General features: G+C 41.8%; 1 protein-coding gene across 7 annotated transcripts in view; it reads right to left on the reverse strand.

Moving 5' to 3' along the window:
• VPS13B (vacuolar protein sorting 13 homolog B) overlaps positions 1-20513 on the reverse strand; it is a 940751-nt gene that overhangs the window by 348533 nt on the left and 571705 nt on the right. For all 7 annotated transcript variants that reach the window (XM_048841327.2, XM_048841328.2, XM_048841325.2 and 4 more), the window contains one exon: positions 13565-13771. In XM_048841327.2, coding sequence (XP_048697284.2) covers positions 13565-13771 — 207 coding nt within the window. The remainder of the gene's footprint in view (positions 1-13564; positions 13772-20513) is intronic.

Raw genomic sequence — 20513 nt, forward strand, 5'->3', positions numbered from 1 at the left:
TCTGTAAAATAGGGGTAATTTCGTAGTGTAGCCAAGACCTTAGTTAATGTGTCCTCACTGGCACTGAATGGACTACTCTGTGAAACTAGGCCTTCTTGGGGCATATCACATTATTCTTTTTGCTTCAGTAGACTGAGCTGCTCTACAATTCTCTCCCAGTGAATTGTGGGAGAACTTGACTGTCCTTCTGGGCACATAGTGGGAGTGGGAGTAAAGGGTGGGAGGCTGAGGGAATCATGGGAAGAGGCTGGAGAACTATCAGCAATCCAGTACTTTAGCCTCTGTCCTCCTCACTGCAAAGCGTGCAGATTACCAGCCTGAGTGAACATGGCACTTGAACTCTGGCCTATTCTCCCAGGCTAGCTCAAATTTAAAGTACCATCAAACTCCAGTGAGAGAGTTTTGTGTGTGGATGAGAGGAGGGGTAGGGTTGCCACCTTTCTAATTGCTAGTAATTGGATCCTGGAGGCCCCAACCATGTCCCACCCCTTTCCCCAAGGCCCTGCACTACCTCTTCCATCAAGATCCCACCCCTTCTCTGCCTCTTCCCCCAAGCCCTGCCCCTGCTCCAATCTCCACTGCTCCCTCCTTTCCCCCAATCCACCTGTCACTCGCTGGATCATCTTAAGGAGCCTCCCTGCAGGTAGGAGATGGCCCCGGCTGAGACGGGTCTAGCGTGAGTTACTGACCTAGTGCCTCCCCCCACCCTGCAGTAACTGGACTTTTGGTTTGGGTGCCATTGACAGTTGCCAGGTTCCCGTATTAACCAGACTTTCCGGTTGAAAACTGCTCACCTAGCAACCCTAATTGGCACCCTGTAATGAAGTAGACACTCACCAGTGGGGCGCCTCCTGCTGGTCGTCTCTGGAATTAGCTGTCTAGCGTACGGAGCACCTCAGATACCCTTCTCTCCCAGGCAGCCAGGTCTTTCTCTCTCTAGAGCTAAGAGAGACTTCTACAGCTCCTGGCCCACAGCCCTCTTATCAGGGCCAGCTGGGCCCTGATTGGGCTGGCCCCATCTGGGGCTGCTTCCCCAATCAGCCTAGCTTTTCCCAGCCACAGCCCTCTCCAGGGCTGCTTTTAATCCGTCTTCTCCAGGAATGGGACAGCGGCCCCACTACACACCCGGACACAGAAGCCAAAAACAAAGAGCTTCAGTTAACTCTACAGTGAAGACATATCCTTAGGTTGCTTTGCATTGCTGCACAAAGCAGCCAGAGTGTAGTGGTTAATCAGGACCACAATCTAGTTGTCACTATCTAAGCTCTTGGTTTAATATTTTCATTTCTTTCTACTCAGACAATGATACTCAGCCAGGCCAACTTTCAGTTCTGTTTATGGTTGGTTTTGCTTTCAGGTTCTTAGTGCTGCAATATCTGGGTTTCCAAATCTGTAAAAGAATGTTTATTTGTTTAAAAACAATTGTTTTCATTGGAATGCTAAAAAAATTGAAAATGTGTGTTGTTCAGAAGTTTTATAAAAAGTTGCTTTACAAAATTTAAATTTGGGGCCATATTTAAGTTGACAGCATCTCTTTACAGAAAACAAAACAAAACATGCAGGACTTCACATGAAAGAGCCCTACAGAAAGCAGCAATGGAAGGCAACGTTCCTCACAGTAATGGTCTTGTGTATGCCATGGAGCAAACAGGAAGTTATAAATTGTCTTCTGGTATCTGCAACCTTGGGGAATGCAAAAGAACTCGAGGAGAAGAAAAACTTCAGGGCTCTACAGCCTGATCATATTATGGAGGTTCTATGCAGGGAAAGGGAAGAGAAAATGAACGACTAGGAGAGAGGTATGAGAGCAGTAGGAAAAGAATAAGAGCTTTAACTAAAAAGGGAGAATAAGGCTACGTCTGCACTGGCACTTTTGTCACTCAGGGCTAAGTTCCCTCTAAGCTGCACAGCTGCCTGTTAAGCCCCATGCAGGGGCTCAGGGCTGTGGTGGGGAAAGATGTCTCTCCCCGCCGGCCCCAGCACGGACCGGCACCCCTCCGCGTTGGCCCCAGCACGGACCTGCCGCGGTCGGAGGAGAGGAGCCCCTCCCTTGGCCTGGCCCAGCCCAGCCCCACCGGAGCTGCCAAAGCCAGGGAGAGGTGCCTCTCCCCTGACCCCTCCCGCACGCCTCATCCCCAGCCAGAGCCATCATCCCCCCCAAACCCCAACCCCCTGCACTAGCCCTGACCCCCCTCCCCCACCACATGAATTTTGTTATGTGCACCAATATGAAGATGATGTGTCACACATAACCTCCATATTGATGCACATTACAAAACTCATTCTGCACATGGACATAAAAAATTAGAGGGAACACTGCTGGGGTATGAAAAAACACCCCCACGGACGACAAAAGTTTTAGCAACAAAAAGCGCCAGTGTGGACAGAGCTTTGTTGCAGGGAACCATGTTCCCGTCGACGAAGTTACTGCCCCTCATTGGGGAAGATTTTATTTTGTTGCCAGGAGAGCTCTCTCCTGGCGATAAAGAGTGGCCACAAGACGCATTGTGAAGATAGCCTTAGAATTAAGAAATAACAAAGACAGAAAAAAATACATGAAAACCAAGAAGAGAATGGAATCTGAAAAAAGTTCCTCAAAGAGAAGGGGAGGGCGGGAGCAGGATGAACTTAGGAAAAAAATAGAGTAAAAAAAATAGCTTGTGGGAAAACACATTTATGGGAAAAATACAAAAAGAAAAAGTACAGTGAAGAATAACTGGAAGTGAAGGAAGAGAATAAGGCTGACATATTGATAAATTAACTCTTCATTTTAGCTTGCTCCAAAAATCTCATGCATTTTATATTTATTTCCTTTTAGCATCAATTTTACAGTTTTTGTGCTTTAAAAAAATTATAAATAATATCGAATACCAAAGTGCTAAGCAGGATGAATTAAACAGACACCATTCTAAACTCTCAGCTAAACCACTCCAACCCCAGCCTTGTCAACCCATCAACCCTCTTCTTCCCCAAATGGCTGTGAAAAACGGAGGGCTTTGCAGTATGCCTGCAACGTTAACAAATATGGGCTTTGGTGAACCAAAAAGTGTTGCAAGTTCCAAAGTTGAAAACCTTCAGAAAGAATGGCGTGACAGCAACCCATTCTTGTCTGAACTGAGGGGTCAGACTTAACATCAGTGCCCACAGGAACTGTGACAACATTGTAGAGAGAACTGATCTTTCAAGTAATCAAACCATTTATGGCTCTTATAGGTTAACAACAATACTTTCAACTGTGCACAGAAACTTACTAGCAGCCAGTGCGCAGCACTAGGTAGTGGTATAAACTGCTCTCTGCATGACACATTGTTTAATAAATACCTTTTCCAAATATTTGCGTATATCATCATTGCAATATATCTACGATAGGTATCAACAGGAGACACACAAATCTGGCAGTTTGTTTTAATGCATCTTCTGACATTTGGGGGCAATTTTTTAAAGTGACATTTTTGTGCCTTATTTTATTGTGGACACAATTAATTATGGCTGAAAACAAGAGCATTTAGCTGTCTGACTACTTGATTTCTTGCACAACTTGGACAGTTGGACTCGCTCATTGTCCTCCTCAGTGACACTAGTCAAGAAAATTACATGTGCTCCCATGAGTGTAAGAACTGCTGTTGTGGCTGGCCATTGCAAAGTGGGACTTAGAGGGATGGAGTTTCTACCACAGGGTAAGATACAATCTAACTCTGAACGGTTCTGCATCCATTAAAGCAGTGGTTCTCAATCATGGGTATGTGTACCTCTGAGGGTACGCAGAAATCTTCCAGGGAGTACATCAACTCATTTAGATACTTGCCTAATTTTACAACAGGCTACATAAAAAGCACTAGCAAAGACAGTATAAATTAACATTTCATATAGACAACTTATTTATACTGCTCTATATACTATACACTGAAATATAAGAACAATATGTATATTCCAAAGTATTTATTTTATATTTATATGGCAAAAATGAGAAAGTAAGCAATTTTTCAGTAATAGTGAGCTGTGACACTTTTGTACTTTTATGTGTGATTTTGTGAGCAAGTAGTTTTAAAAGTGAGATGTAACTTGGGGGTACAAGAGACAAATCAGAGTCCTGAAAGGGGTCCAGAAGTCTGGAAAGGTTGAGAGCAACTGCACTAAAGCTTGATGTAGAGCTCAAGAATTGAAAGAGTGAAGGTCTGCAAAGGCAACTGCATGAAGAAATCTAATTTTATTTCAGTTAAAAATAATATGTTTAAATCCATAGAAATTTGTTGCTTTGAATTAAAAACATTAGAAACTGCAGTGAGAGATCATGCTCTCATTCCTCATGCAGTTTCAATTTTCATTTTGGATTTCCAGCACCCAGCATGGTATTGTTAAAGATGTTTATGCATTAATTTTCTGCTCTGCTTCCAGATCTACAGAAAGATCAAGCCAGAATCAGCAACGCTGAACTATTTTCCCACACCTCCTCATGCCAAGTCCTAAAATATACAATTTAATTCTTTCACCAATTGTTGCAAATTGACCAAAATACTGAGTTTATTTTCTTAGCAGAATTTATCTTTGTTCATCAGGAAGAACCAAACATATGAGGCCTTCATCCTTGGCCTGCCTTGGAGCTCAGGGATGATCACAGTTTTGGCCACACTACTGCTATGCCTTATCAAAATAACTTGTGCGTTCTTGTTCAATCACAGAGCTTCCCCAAGGACTAAACACTTCTACCACTGTTTGTACTTAAGTAAACAGAAACAAGTGGCCTGTTGTAGTATGCACTACCTTTGCTCTCGCTGTTCCAATGCAGGGTGGTAAAAATGATTAACTGTTTCTAAGCCCCAGTACTTAAGCCTCTCACTCAAGTTTTTCCTCTGCCACCACCCAGATTGAAATTCAGGAAGCTAGATAGCTTTACCCGCACAGGAGTGCATTGCTCCCTATCAATTTGTCAGCATGAAATGAATTACTCACAGCTTAAAGTATAAATAATCTGTGGATTTTATAAACAAATACTTCTTTTGCTGTTTAATATAAACAATTTGTAGAGTGTACTTTTTTCAAATTCATTTATAGTAAGCCCACTGCACTTGAAAGAAGCCTTTAAAAACAATCATTTGGCCCCACCAGAATAGTGTAATGCTTTAACTGTAAAATGTATAAAGTTAAAAAATTCATACCGATGGCATGGGGTATTTTTGTTTGACAATCGTCAAAGTTTTAAATGTAAATTGTAGGGACATATAAATAAAACATACACTGTAATTTCAAAATGGTCCCAAAAGATTGCAATAATATAAATATGTAAATGAAACGTTATACCATAGTGAATTTCAATGACAATCTCCAATCATGTAACTAAAATATCTGAAATTAAAAAACCCACATCCAAAGTCAAACCAGTAGAAATAAATACTGTGGTGTAATGAGTCTACCTATATTGTTGTTGTTGTTAGTTTGCAGCACTGAGTATAAAAATTGCATCTACTTAGCTTTGGGGAGCTAAATTTGACAATGGTGGTTCACATGACCCACTTTCATATATTATCCTCTCAATTCTTTTCTTTAAAAAAATTCTAGTGTCACAAAATTCTAAGCATTTTGATCTGTAAATTTTATCAAAAGTTGAAAAGTTAAGTATATGTTGTGGGATTTTCAAAAGCACCCAGCATGAACCTATCTTTGCTCCCACTGACATCACTTTCCATTGACTTCATTGGGAGCAGAGCTAGGCCCATGCTGAGTGCTTTTGAAAATCCCACCCTTAAAAACCAAAATGTGTATATCTAGAAGTTTTATATTAAGTACTAGTAAGTATGAAAAGTTAAATGTTCCACCTTAAGGAAAGAGATAAATTGTAGTGATAAAAGTATTTCCCAAATTTTTGGTAAAATGAAATGGTCAAATGTTGACACTAAACTGGGAGGAGAGGTAGATACGCTGGAGGGTAGGGATAGGATACAGAGGGACCTAGACAAATTGGAGGACTGGGCCAAAAGGAATCTGATGAGGTTCAACAAGGACAAATGAAGAGTCCTGCACTTAGGATGGAAGAATCCCATGCACCGCTACAGACTAGGGACTGAATGGCTCGGCAGCAGTTCTGCAGAAAAGGACCTAGGGGTTACAGTGGACAAGAAGTTGGATATGAGTCAACAGTGTGCCCTTGTTGCCAAGAGGGCCAACGGCATTTTGGGATGTATATGTAGGGGCATTGCCAGCAGATCGAGGGACGTGATCGTTCCTCTCTATTCGACATTGGTGAGGCCTCGTCTGGAGTACTGTGTCCAGTTTTGGGCCCCACACTACAAGAAGGATGAGGAAAAATTGGAAAGAGTCCAGCGGAGGGCAACAAAAATGATTAGGGGACTGGATCACATGACTTATGAGAAGAGGCTGAGGGAACTGGGATTGTTTAGTCTGCGGAAGAGAAGAATGAGGGGGGATTTGATAGCTGCTTTCAACTACCTGAAAGGGGGGTCCAAAGAGGATGGATCTAGACTGTTCTCAGTGGTAGCTGATGACAGAACAAGGAGTAATGGTCTCAAGTTGCAGTGGGGGAGGTTTAGGTTGGATATTAGGAAAAAAATTTTCATTAGGAGGGTGGTGAAACACTGGAATGCATTACCTAGGGAGGTTGTGGAATCTCCTTCCTTAGAAGTTTTTAAGGTCAGGCTTGACAAAGCCCTGGCTGGGATGATTTAGTTGGGGATTGGTCCTGCTTTGAGCAGGGGGTTGGACTAGATGACCTCCTGAAGTCCCTTCCAACTCTGATATTCTATGAAATGTTGTTTAAAATAAGGTTTTTAATAACTTGTAGCCCTGCCAAGTGTCATGCGTATACAGTAATAGTGCTCAGGGATCAAGCAGAATGTTTCCTGCAATTAATTCTCCTGGCCACCGGGCGCCAACATTGACAGGAGGGAGACTCTCTGTCCTGCGCTCTCAATGCACCCCCTGCTGGAATCCAGGCAGTGTGGAAAATAAGGGGAATCAGCTTGACTCAAATCTAGGGAGCGAGGAGCAGAATAGTGTTCCCAGGCATCCGGTTTTCAACCAGAACACCTGGTCAAAAAGGGATTCTGGCGGCTCCAGTCACCACTGACCAGGCCAATAAAAATCCAGTCAGCGGCACAGTGTGGCTAAGGCGGGCCCCCTGCCTTCCCTGGCTCTGTGCAACTCTTGGAAGCAAGTGGCATGTCCCTGCGGCCCCTAGGGAAGCTTCTGCCCCAGGTCAGAACCCACTCCTGCATCCTAACTCCCTCCCAGACCTCCCACCCCACCTGCACCCAAACTCCTAGCCCCAGGTCGGAACACCCTTCCAGACCCCGCACCCCAAATCCCCTCCCAACACCCTGCCCCAGCCCAGTGAGGGTGGGGGAGAGTGAGTGACGGAGGAAAGGGGGATGGAGTGAGTGGAGGCAGGGTCTCAGAGAAGGGGCAGGGCAGGGGCCTCAGAGAAGGGTCCAGGGCAGGGGGCAGGGAAAGGGTGTTCAGTTTTGTGCAATTAGAAAGTTGGCAACCCTGGACCAGAAGTGGAGAGAGGCTGTTCGTTGCTTCCTCAACGATCTCCCAAAGGCTCTCTCTCACTGCTTCTATGAGATGCAAATAATACGTTTCTGTCTCCCTCCCACCCTGAAATACACACACACACTGAGACAACCTGAAGGGGAAGCACTGTCACACGTGGGGCTGTGAAATAGGGGACAGCTACGGACTTGCAAAAAGTACAAAAGTAATTTAGATTTCAGTAGACACCCAGAAAGTGATTAGCAAGGACTAACTGCAACATGTGTGTAACAGTTAATGCAAGGTTTTAAAATGCTAGTTTTGGTTCCAGTAGGCATGCTACTGCAATTCAGTCCATACAGACAGATCTTTCCAGAGTTCTTAAGATGACTACAATAAGGTGTATATACAATAACCCATCTTTGGTTAAACCATGAAGGGATTGCACCCTTACACAGGGCTTAGATGAAAAGCCTAGCCAGTCAGAACTGCCTTGGTTTTAGGGGCTGACAGTTGTCACCCCTTGGGCAGTTGAAAGGTGGAGCTGACAACTGTGCCTCAAAGAGTGTCAGACATAAGAAGCTCAGATCTTGTATATACAGGCTTTATTGTTGGTTATTTGGTGTGTGTATGTGTGTGTGGGGAGGGTTGTGTAGCAGTATAACTACACAGCTACAAACCCCCATTGTCAATGCACTGCATTGTTGCTTCTACAGTGGTGATTTGCAGTGGTTTAACTCCACTGGTGCAAATAAACCCTGTCTAGACGGGGCATAAAGCTTTCAGGAGGATGGGGGTAATCCTTGATGCTTGCAGCTTCATACCAAGTGGAGGGAAGGGGACTGGAGTCAGGAGATTTTCTCTTTTCTCCTCAGTCCCATTCCCCTCAATTCAAGGGAGGACCAGAACTCCGTGGCCACTGTACCCATAGGGAAATTTTATTTGTATGTTTGTTTTAATTAATCCACCCTGCTGAAAAAGGGATCTATGAGAGATTAATTGCCCCCAAGGAGGAAAATGGCCTTGAGTTGTTTTGGGAGACGTTTGTTGTTTACTTGCTTCCCACATTTGATTTTAAAGGATTGACAATCCCTTCCTCAAAGGGTGGGACAGCAACTCTGTTATTATGATCATCAACCCTTTATGGCACTCTGACTTTTGCAAATGCTCCGCCAATACACTATAATTTCTGAAACAACCAATGACAACTGCACAATAGAATTACTTTATAATTTTATTTTTCCTCTGTCAGTTACAGCCTATTAGAAACTTGAGAATATGGTTTATTTTCTTTGTATTGCGTCATACTCTATTTGGCCAACACTGATTTTTCCCCCTGTGAAATAACACTATGGCCTCCCTTTCCTTTACAACTCTCCCGGTGCACCTGCAATGTCAATGATGTCAAGAGGAAAGTATGTAGGTCCAGGAATAGTTGGGGAGCCAGAGAGGGGGGCGGTAAGCTGCTTACTGCACAGCAGTTCACATGGTTTCAGTCTGTCATTCAGTGGCTACTTTCATTTTAAAATCTCAGAAATTAAGTGAGGAAATTAAAAGAAAAATAAGTAGAATCATGAAGACTGCCCACCAGATCATAACAATTTTAAGCAACATAAAATCCGGGCGTTAAATAGTTGTGACTATTTACCATTAATGGACAGGGGCTTGTTAATACTATGCTTGATACGCTTGACCGTTTTTGCATCATCAAGACCTAGTTGGATGACATAACAGGCCCTATGCTAGTTCAGATTGTTCCTGCTGGTAACTTGGTACAAAATAGGCCTAGAGAGAGGACGGATGACCATGCTTTTTACATCAGTCCTCAGATTCAAGAAAGGGCCGGATCAAAAAGAGGTTCTTTGGGACGCAACTACATGGTAAGGGAGTCCTGGGAACCAAGACCAATGTGGGTATCCTAGAGGCATATGGATCACACCTAGTGGTGACTGGCTTTCTCCCAGAACCTGATATTGCCATCTCAAAGACTCATGAAGGACTTCCATATCCATACAGATGACACTACTAATGTTAGACCAGAATCTCATGGCTATATATTTTTCTAATATGAATTCTCCATACTTACTCACACAGCCAGACTCTTTAAGCTTACTTTTCAGTTTGGTTGTTGAGATGGGGGAGAGGGGGTGTGCAAGGAGATACTTTCCTATTACCTTTACCTACCCCCCCCTTTGAGCTGAGGTTAGAGCCCTTCCAGGAGGGTTCCATACCATACTGAACTGTCCTTAAAGGCTAATTTATTTTTAGAATGCTATCTTGGCTTGTGGCAGCAAGCCACTGGACCAGGATTCTCACAAGATATTTCAACCATTTACTTTCCAAATGCACTGGCTCCTACAAGCCTCTGTCCTCTGCACCACCCTCAGCCTCCTGGTCTATTTTAGGGCAAAATCTGACTCCTCCTGTCACACAAACAGGCTACCCCTAAATCTTATTGCTTCTTTCTGTACAATGTTTTAAATTTTCCTTTCTTTTCCAATGGCGAAAACACTTGGGGACATGCTTATCTCCAACTTTGACTGCTGCCTCCTCTCTGACCTCCCTAATACTTATGTTGTTCCCACCTAATTGACTAAAAACGTAGCAGTCAATATGCTTTACCTTGTCTGTTGATCAGACAGCATTAGTTCTCTGTTTAAGTCATTCTGCAGGCTTCCTCCTGCTAATTCTATCAAATTTAATCTTCTCATCCTTCAAGTTCCTACCCAACAAAGCTTCACCCTATATCTCAGGCTTCATCTTCTACCATTTTCCCCCTCACTCCCTTCATTCCACAATGCCACCAGCCTAAATGCCCTTTCATTTTGTCCCATTCATGTCTTTGTGCCTTCTTCCATGTTGCCCCATGTGCATGGAATAGAATCTAATCCAAATTGCTTAGGCAACTGGACTTGAATTTAGGGCATGTGCACTGTATACTCATCTCTGCCAGTAACATGCTGCGTGGTCCCAGACAGGTTATTTTTTCTGACTGTGCCTCTCTTTTCCCTCTCATCCTTTGATTGCACGTTTAGATGGTAAACTCCTTACAGCAAGGCCTATCTTTAACAACGTGTCTGCACAGTCTCTAGCACAATTATATTTTTTTTTGTAAAGTGCTTTGAGATCCTTGTTTGGAAAGTACTGTATAAATTAAGTATTCTATTATGAATCACTGTCAGTAAGCTAGGATTAAAATTACAGGATTGAATGTAATACACTGTCATTCTGACACATACATTTAAATTTATTTTAACATACTATAGATATACTTTTGCTTTGCTGGTAATTCACAGGTTAGATTTAGTTTACAGCTATAATATCCTCATGATCTCTCAGAATTAGAATTTCAGAGGTATGCAAAAGCAAAACTTTTTACTTCACACAACCTGCAACTTTATCGAAATACAAGCATTAAAATCATCGTTCTGTGTGATGATGCAATGCACATTCGAAAGGAGGACAGAAACTGCGTAGTTTGCCTGATGCTGTAATAAGCTTTTAACTGAGAAATCAAACACTGAGCACAAATACTGGCTCTAAGTACTGTACTGAATAGCTGACTGAGATGATGTGCTTAATCTCAGAAAGGAAAATTATTGACTGCATTTTCTGGTATCATCCTTTGTTAGCTAACTCACCATGCTACACTTAGGTTCAGGTCAAGACATAAATCTTGTTTGGCTAGAGCTCGACATTTTCTTGAGAGCAGGAGAAAAAAACTGAAATGAAATAAATGATTCAACAAAATTTTCAAGGGGAAAGGATACAGTACCTTCACTTGGATCCATCATACCACAACCACCTTAGCCACAAATTGATTTTAAAAATTACTAAATCAGTTTCACGTAATTGTCTGGGTACAGCAAGTACTCCACATTCTTACATACTGCTGTTAATATAAAGAAAAGAGGGTGCAAAACATATAGTTATTTATAATGGCGGTGGGGTTATTGTTTTTAACAGCAAGGGATTTAATGTCAGTAGCTGATGAACTGATATTGTAGCCATTGTAGCCATAATGTTTTGTCACTGTTATTGTTCATCTTAACTTTTGTACCCTGTCTACATTTTGCATGATAGAGCATACATAACAAACTAACGTATCAATAAAAATGAAACCCAGGCAACTCCAGTAACCTAAGGCAAATATTGCAGTAGAACTAGATTAACAAGAGGAATTCTAACTCCATCCTTTTAATGACAGTAATCTCGCTGATTCTATGTGAAATGGATGTGAAAAAGTGGGCAGTGACAGTCACCACCTCCAATTCCTCCCAGTCGCCAACTACCCTAAAATTAACACGCTGACAATTTGTATAGGGTTAAAGCAATTTTGGTCACAACTTTATTCAACAGAACTCCAGAATTCAAACTAACTGGCTAACCCTGTTCCCACAAATTTGTCATAAAGGCCTGCTCTACGAACAGCCAAGCTTATCGAAAAAATGGGAAACTGTCTCTCCAGAACTGTACTTCGCATACTCATGTCTGTGGAAAGAACCAGGTACTTCATACATGCAGCACGGCACAGGATTATCCTTATCCCATGTTTACCACTGTCTCCTTGACCCATCAATATACCCATGAGCTGGGTTTATAGCAGGTCAGCTAATTATATAACCAGCTGACCTTAACAACCACATTGATGCAAAGTCACAACTCCCATGACTTTCCAAGTGCATAGCCTTCACTTGCCATGAGAATTATTATACCAGCTCAGTGACAACTGTCTGAAAGGCATCACATTCATAAAATAGACTCAGCAGATGCACCCATGAAGGTGAAAAACCTGCTTTGATTCAGCCAGTATGGTGGGGAAGAAAATTCTTCTCCATGCCCAAATATGGCGATCAGTACAACCTGTGCAAGAGACTTAGACCAGGCAGCAAACTAAAGACAAAAATTCACCTGGCCCTAGCCTCAGCAAAAACATCTTGGCCACCCACCATCACCTTTATAATTCTGCACCTGAAAAACTCCTTCATATTCTGTTTTAAAAAACACCTAAATATAATTTTCTTATGCTTATAGTTAGGGCCCTACCAAATTCACGGCCATGAAAAACGCATCACAGACCATGAAATCAGGTCTCCCCACATGAAATCTAGTCTTTTGTGTACATTTATCGTATCCTCTACAGATTTCATGGGGGAGACCAGTGTTTCTCAAATTCGGGGTCCTGACCCTTAAGGTAGTTGCGGGGGGCAGGTCACAAGTTGCGGGGGGCAGGTCACAAGGTTATTGGGGGGGGGCTGTGGTATTGCAACCCTTACTTCTGCGCTGCCTTCAGAGCTGGGTGGCCAAAGAGCGGTGGCTGTTGGCTGGGCACCCAGCTCTGAAGACAGTGCCCCACCAGCAGCAGTACAGAAGTAAGCATGCCAATACCATACCATGCCACCCTTTATTTCTGTGCTGCTGCTTTCAGAGCTGGGCGGCCAAAGAGGGGTGGCTGCTGACTGAGGGCCCAGCTCTGCAGGCATCAGTGCAGAAGTAAGGATGGCAATACCATACCAGGCCATCCTTACTTCTGTGCTGCTGCTCTGCCTTCGGCGCGGGGCTCCTTGCCAGCAGCCGCCACTCTCCAACTACCCAGCTCTGAAGGCAGCGCCACCGCCAGCAGCTGCACAGAAGTAGGAGCAGCAGTACCACAACCCCCCCTACAATAACCTTGCGACTCCCCAACAACTCCTTATTGTATCAGGACCCCTACAATTACAGCACCATGAAATTTCAAATTTAAATATCTGAAATGGTGACATTTACTATTTTTAAAATCCTAACCAAAAGAGACTGTGAATTTGGTAGAGGCCTACTTATAGTTTAAAAGAATCAAGATTCATCTAATGGCAGTGAGCTTGTTATATAATTAATATGGCAGCAATATTGTAACCATTTTCCTTCCTTCCTCCTCCTGGTTTTCCCAAATTTAGAGTATTACATGTTTAGAGGATTATAATCATAACTACAGTATATAGGAATACTGTTACTCTTATTTTATCTCTGTGATTCTTAATTGGTCACTTGCCACACTTTGCAGATTGTCCTTCATAGGATTTTTTTTTCCAGAAACACTTACCTCTGTAGTGGTTCCAAAGTCAGCAGATGGGCTATATGTGCTGGTATCTGGTGGAGCTGTCCCAATACTACTTTTAATTGGAGAGGTAGGAGGAGCAGGCCCTGTCATGGATTCCGCGTAAACAGAAGATTGATACAGCATACCTCTCTTTTGAATCTTATTCCAGACTTTGCTTATGATGTCAGCCAGTTCATACAGAAGCTGTACCTAAAGAAGAAAAAGTAGATGGAGTTCTTCATAATTAGGTGTAGGAAAATCCATCACACCATCAAAATCCTCCAGTGAGATTTAAACTACATATCAGAGCTCAATTTTTACAATGCATAACATCCTAATAAGAGACTATACTGCTATAAAATGAATTAACAACAATTACAACATAGTGGTTTCACTCTGAAAGCACTGCTTGTCTAAACATATAGTAGAAAATCAAACTACAATACGTAGTTCATAAAAATATAAGTCATAAATCTGGTCTTGTAAAATTTTCATTAGTAAAAGTTTTAGCAATAAAAAAACCCTATCAATCTAACTTCTGGATTATCTCACACAGAGAGATACTGACTGCCCTTTTAGTTGATTCTTATGAAAAGGCAAACTCACAAGAAAAAAGGAATATGAATGTTATAAAGTATAAACAATGTAAGAGAGACTCCTTTTTAACAATACTAAAATGATGATTCCATGCTACACATGAAACTGTTCTATATACGCAGAAAGAACATCCACTATCCAACTCAATAGCCTCCTGGGATATGTCATTCCAATATTCAGAAAACATACTGTTTAACTTGCACATTGTTTGACTCAGTTCTTAGATATTTACACAAGCTTTCGTAAATAAGCATTAATCATGACATTTGTATGACAACATATTGCCATATACTATATAAAACAAGTCCAGAGAATACTGCAAACAATACATAAGCAGATCCACAGCTGGATACCATACCCAGCTGCCATTATAAAAAATTCTTATATTTATAAGAAATTTCAGCCTCAGGACACATCCAGGCTACGAAGCTGGCTTCTTATGTGGGCAGAACAGATGCAGGAAAACATTGTTGTCAATCTATATTTGATATAAAACAGTACTTGATTTTCTGCGTGTACATGTGTGATGAAGTCTCAAAGATTAAGCTACAGTTACTTCTTAAGAGGTGAAGTGCTAGAGTTTTATAAAAAGCTTCTTAATTCATTTGGATTTTTCTTTTGAAGATTCAAGACTTACAATGAGCAGGTCATATAACTTTTTGACACACAGTTTTTTGTTAACAGTAGATGAATTGCATTCATGTCTCCCTACATTAAGAGTAATAATCAAACAATGATATTTTTTCTATCTATAGCAGAAATTTATTTTCGTAAAGTTTATCTTTGATATTCTGTGATACTTATTTAATTATTACTTTAATTACTGTAACTAACCACAATCATTAAACAGTGTTATTTAAAAACTATTACATTCAGATTTTCATACTTGTTTCCACATAATTGAAAATAACACACTTCAGACTGACTAAGTTGTATATTATTAACTGGGGCTGACTCTTTTCTAGCAAAAGAAACAACAAAACTTTCCAATTTTAAAAATGAATGATCTGATAACATGAGTGATAGTTTAATCATTTCTGGGAGTTTAGTGGGATACTTAGACAGGCCCAAACAGTACATTCTTGGAAACTGCCCCCCCAAAATTTAAAAAATGGTTGTTCAAGAGAATAGTGGATAGTTTAAAGAACTGGTGCCCTACGAAAGCAGGATTTCTGACAATTTCAGTACCCCATTGCTCATGAGAAAGGCAGAAGCAGAGAGTGTGAAGGGATGGGTGTCATTGCCATGTGCATGTCCACCATCACAAATAATCCAGTGAAGAAATTTGTTACCAGAGTGTCCCAGAGCTGAAAAGTTGGAAACAGAGTTTCAACTTTCACTAAGGCTAAGAGTTCTTTCCCATATTAAGAGGATATTATATTAACTGGAGCTGGTTGGTGTAAGTATATAAAACTATCTCAGCAGGTGACATCTATGTCAGCAGTCAGAGACTGGGTCACAATGAACAAAATTGCTAAAATTAGGGACCAGAAGGAAATACGTCTTTCAGATTAAAAAGAAAATCTCAGTTCTGTTAAGTGAGGGAAAATATTTTTCAAGAATATATATATGAAAATAGAAAAAATACTCAACTTTCATGCAAAAAAGAGACATAACCCCAAAGTTATATTAGAATCCAACTCTGTAGAGAGCATGGTGAAGCTGCATTTTAATTTGCTGATATTTTGAAATACAGTTTATTACATTTCAGTGGCTTCTGTTTCTTAAAAAGGAAGTGATTTCTATTTACCTTGCTGGTGGCAACTTTTGCAAGGGAACTGTTTGACCATTCCCACATATTGTTAATAATTAAAGAAGGGCCAACATCAGTGTGAAGTCTCCTTTTGTTCCTAGCATTGGCAACACTTTTTAAACTTTGAGGTAGATATATAATTATCATTAGGTTCAGTAATCTCTTCAAAATTAGAAACAAATTGATGATTAACGAAGAGTAACTGCTAGCGGTTGTTGAGCTAATCCGTTTCTTTCTCAAAAATAAATCAAAACACATAACTCCACTCAGAATTAATTAATTATGCATGATATGGAAATTCAACAGATTGCAGGTATTTCATGTTTTTAGAATAATTTGTTAGCACAAAGTTGAAAACAAAATGAAAAAAACTAAGAGTCAAACCCTGATGACATTATTCATGGAAAACTCCAATTGGTTTCAAGGGAATAAGAATATCAGAATTTAGCCTCAAATCAATACATAGTAATTCAATAGTAAAACACTTAGTCCTTAGAAATCTAACAAATTCAGTAAGTATATGATAATTTAAGGCTGCCATCCACAGACAAAATATAGTCTGCCATTCTAAAGAATCAGGTTTCTTGGTTATCCTACTGTGAATTTATAGGTATCAGATGCTGTTTATGTAATTTTATTTTCCATCTTCTATTCTTGAACATCTGGTAAAAAAAATTCAAAATCTGATGTTTATGACTTTTGCTTAAATAAAGCCGGGAAAGCGGGCAACCCCCAAGGCCCTTCACTAAACACAAATAAATTGTTAGTCCCTTTTGGTTTCATTTTGTATAGCATTTAAAATTATTAGTAAGTGAATGAATAACATCATAGGTTATAGAAGCACTGTCCATGACAGCAGGATTTAATGATCAGATTTTCCATTATACATATTTATTTTCAAGATCTGATTAACTCCACTTTAAGTATTACTTGTGGAGTAAAACTTAGCAACTAAAGGTTTAAGACCCAGGCTATGTCTACACTTGGAGCTAGGGGTGTGATTCCTAGCTCACGCAGACATACTTATGCTAGCTCTCATTGAGCTCATGCATTAAAAATAGTACAGTCACAGTAGCACAGGCAGCTGTGAACAGTTGCACGGGCTAGCCGTCTCAAGTACAAACCTGCCTGGACTCCATGGGAATCACACCCCCAACTCCAAGTGTAGATGCAGCATAAAAGTAAATATTTTCACCCATTTTGAAAAGCAATCACTTTGACAATATTTTGGTTTCAGGGCTACAGACACTAGTGCTGCGTTTTGAGTTGTTTTCTGCAACCCTATGACTCAAAACCAGATTAATTTATTTAAACTGACACAATAACACACTAATGGAATCAAGATAAGTGATTAGATCAGGGGTGGGCAAACTGCGGCCCGTGGGCTGCATTCGGCCCATCAGGCCTTTTAATTCGGCCCTCGAGCTCCAGCCGGGGACCGGGGTTGGGGGTTTGCCGCACGGCTCCTACACATGGGGCAGCCAGGTTTCTCTCCACATTCTGCCCCCACCCCAAGCGTCACTTCCCACAGCTCCCACTGGCCGGGAACTGTGGCCAAAGGGAACTGCAGGGACGGTGCCTGCGGACAGGGCAGCACACAGAGCCGCCTGGCCGGTGCTGCGCCTCTGTGTTGGAGTCATAGGGGGGCATGCCGCTGCTTCCGGGAGCTGCTGAGGTGGCATCTGCAGATGGGACAGCACGCAGAGCCACCTGGTTGCACCTCCACATAGGAGCTGGAGGAGGGACATCCCGCTGCTTCCGGGAGCTGTTTGAGATAAGTGCTGCCAGAAGCCTGCACCCCTGAATCCCCCCTGTCCCCAGCCCCCCTACCCCAGCACTCTCCTGCACCCCAAACCCTTCATCCCCAGCCCCACCCCAGAGCCCGCAACCCCTCCCACCAATTTCGTGAGCATTCATAGCCTGCCATACAATTTTTATATCCAGATGTGCCCCTCAGGCCAAAAAGTTTGCTTACCCCTGGATTAGAGCCTCTGAAAGTTTAGGAAAAAGGAATTAGAAGTGACCAGATTATTTGCTTTAAAAAAAGTTGTTTTAGGATATTGAGTGCACGGCATGGCAACAAAATTAAGAAATTAACACTACAGTGGCTTTTGTGAATCATTTATGACCTATAAGGTCTACAGTCTGAAGGTCAGAGCAGCATGAAAGCCTGAGCCACAATCACCATCATGTGAGTGGGTATAATACTGTTTAAGTCGGTATTATGAAGATGAATATGGAATAAGGCAGACTCCAAAGGATGTAAAATTGTGCAATATTATTCCATACAAAAATATGTAAAAATATTGTTAAGGTTGCAAAGTGAAGCTCTCAAAAGTCTTGAAATGCCAAAATTAAAGTTGTCTGCACTTCATTATTCTGCCTCTTTCTGAATATGCCTTTACAGCATCATATTCATTGTGCAGCCTGGATGGACCTTGTTCAATTATGGTTGCTGTTCAATGTTTAATTTTTATCCTTATTGCTCAGTGTGTGATCCCTTGCCAATTTCATCACACATCATCCAACCTACACACTTTGAACCCTAGTCTCATCCATTGCATAAAGTGGAGGGCATGTAGTGAATGAGGCACAGTCTATAATGTGGGCTTGGAGAATGTGCAGTGAATGGGGTAGGGGACCACATATTGAGGATAAAATAAATAAATAAATTCAGAACATTTGCCTTGCACACCGACCATCATCCAATATGTGCACTAAATGAAGCAATGGGGAAAAAAGAGCATTTGATTAAAGAACACGTTGTTATGCATGTGCACAAGTGACAATGTACAGATTACCCCAGCAACCACAACTTTATCATTTCCAGACTTAGGCCCTGATCCGGCAAATCTTTATATATATGAGAGTAAGTGTTTATGAGATGGGGACTTATAAAAAATGGGTACCTACCTTATACAGTAACTGGAGTTCTTCATAATGAGTGGTCCCTGTGTGTATTCCACTCAAGGTGTATATGCAACTGTGGTGCCTGAGACCAAAATATTTTTGCTAGCAGTGTCCCTACTCCTTGTGCTCCAAGCTGAGGATTTAAGGGCAGTGCAGACAACCACTCTCCAGTTCCTCTTATACCAGGAATATTCTAAGGATAAGGATCCAAAGCTCAAGGGAAGGAGAGGTGGTGGTGGAATACACATAAGGTATGTTGACACTGCGGTTCGGAGCAAGCCTCCCATCTTGAGTAAACAGACTCATGCTAGTGGGGTTTAACCTAGTACGCTAAAAATAGCAGTGTGGACATTGCATCACTGATAGAGGCTCAGGCTAGCTACCCAAGATTGGATCTAGGGGGTAGGCTGGGCTTGAGCTCAGGCGGCTAGCCTGAGCCTCTGATGGTACAGCAACATTCACACACCTATTTTTAGTGAACTAGCACAAGCCCCACTAATGTCTCCCCTGACTGGGAGGTTCACCCCAGCTGCAGCATAGACACACCCATAGGGACCACACATCCCGAAGAACTCCAGTTACTGTACAAGGTAGTAATCATTCTTTCTTTCTTTCTTTCTTTCTTCTCAAGTCGTGGTTGCTACATGTATTTCACTCAAGATGACTCAAAAGCAGTATTCACTAAGAAGGAGGGTGCAAGCAACTTGGCTGTACCCACCGACTGAAGAAATACTTTGCCAAAGGGGGCCCCTGCTGTTGAAGCTGGCACCAAGGCATAATGTCTTACAAAGCTAACATTGCTGCCCTACATATCTTGAGAACAGGGACATGTTGTAGGAAAGCTACAGAGGCTGCCTGAACCCTAGTGAAATGTACCGTCCCATCTTGTGGGGGAGGATTGCAGTCTATTTATAGCAAAGCAAGATGTAGCCCAAAATCCATGTAGAAAATCTCCATGAGGAGACAGCTTCTCCTCCCATACATTCAGCCAAGGAGACAAATATTTTAGGGGATTTCCTGATGAACGTTGTTCTCTCTAGGTAGGAAGCTCAGGCTCATCGGACATCCAAAGTGTGGAGCTTCATGGTTTTCTTTCTGACATGTGGCTTTGGGTATAAGACAGGTAAAGAGGATGACATGGTTTAGGTGGAACTCTGAGCTCACCTTTGGAACAAACTTGGGATGTAATCGTAAGGAAAACGTTATCCTTATAGAAGACTGTATATAGAGGGTCTGTCATAAGGGCTCCCAGTTCTTCCACTCTCCTCGTTGAGATAATTGTGACAAGAAAGGCAATTTTCATGGATAGATGACTGAAAGCATATATGAGGACAAAGGTTCAAATGGGGGAATTGTTAATGCAAATAGAACTAGATTGCCATCCCATACTGGGGCTGGTTTCAGTACTGGAGAAAGGGCTCTGAAAAGGCCTTTAAATAACTACATGGAAACCAGATGGGTGACGATTCCATAGTTGTTCACCGGGGTTGAAAGGCAGTAATAGCTTCTAAGTGTACCGAAAGGAGCTGAACGACAATCCAAACATTTTCAGAGAAAGGAAATAGTCCAACATAGTTGGGATCTCCCCAAACCCTCTGGGGATCACTGATGATGCTGACACCATGTGGAAAATTTCTTTCATTTTGCTGTATAGCATCTGGTCACAGAGTACCTTGGGATATGTGCTCATCT

Source organism: Caretta caretta, chromosome 2 (assembly GCF_965140235.1).
Source record: "Caretta caretta isolate rCarCar2 chromosome 2, rCarCar1.hap1, whole genome shotgun sequence".
Taxonomy (NCBI): domain Eukaryota; kingdom Metazoa; phylum Chordata; order Testudines; family Cheloniidae; genus Caretta; species Caretta caretta.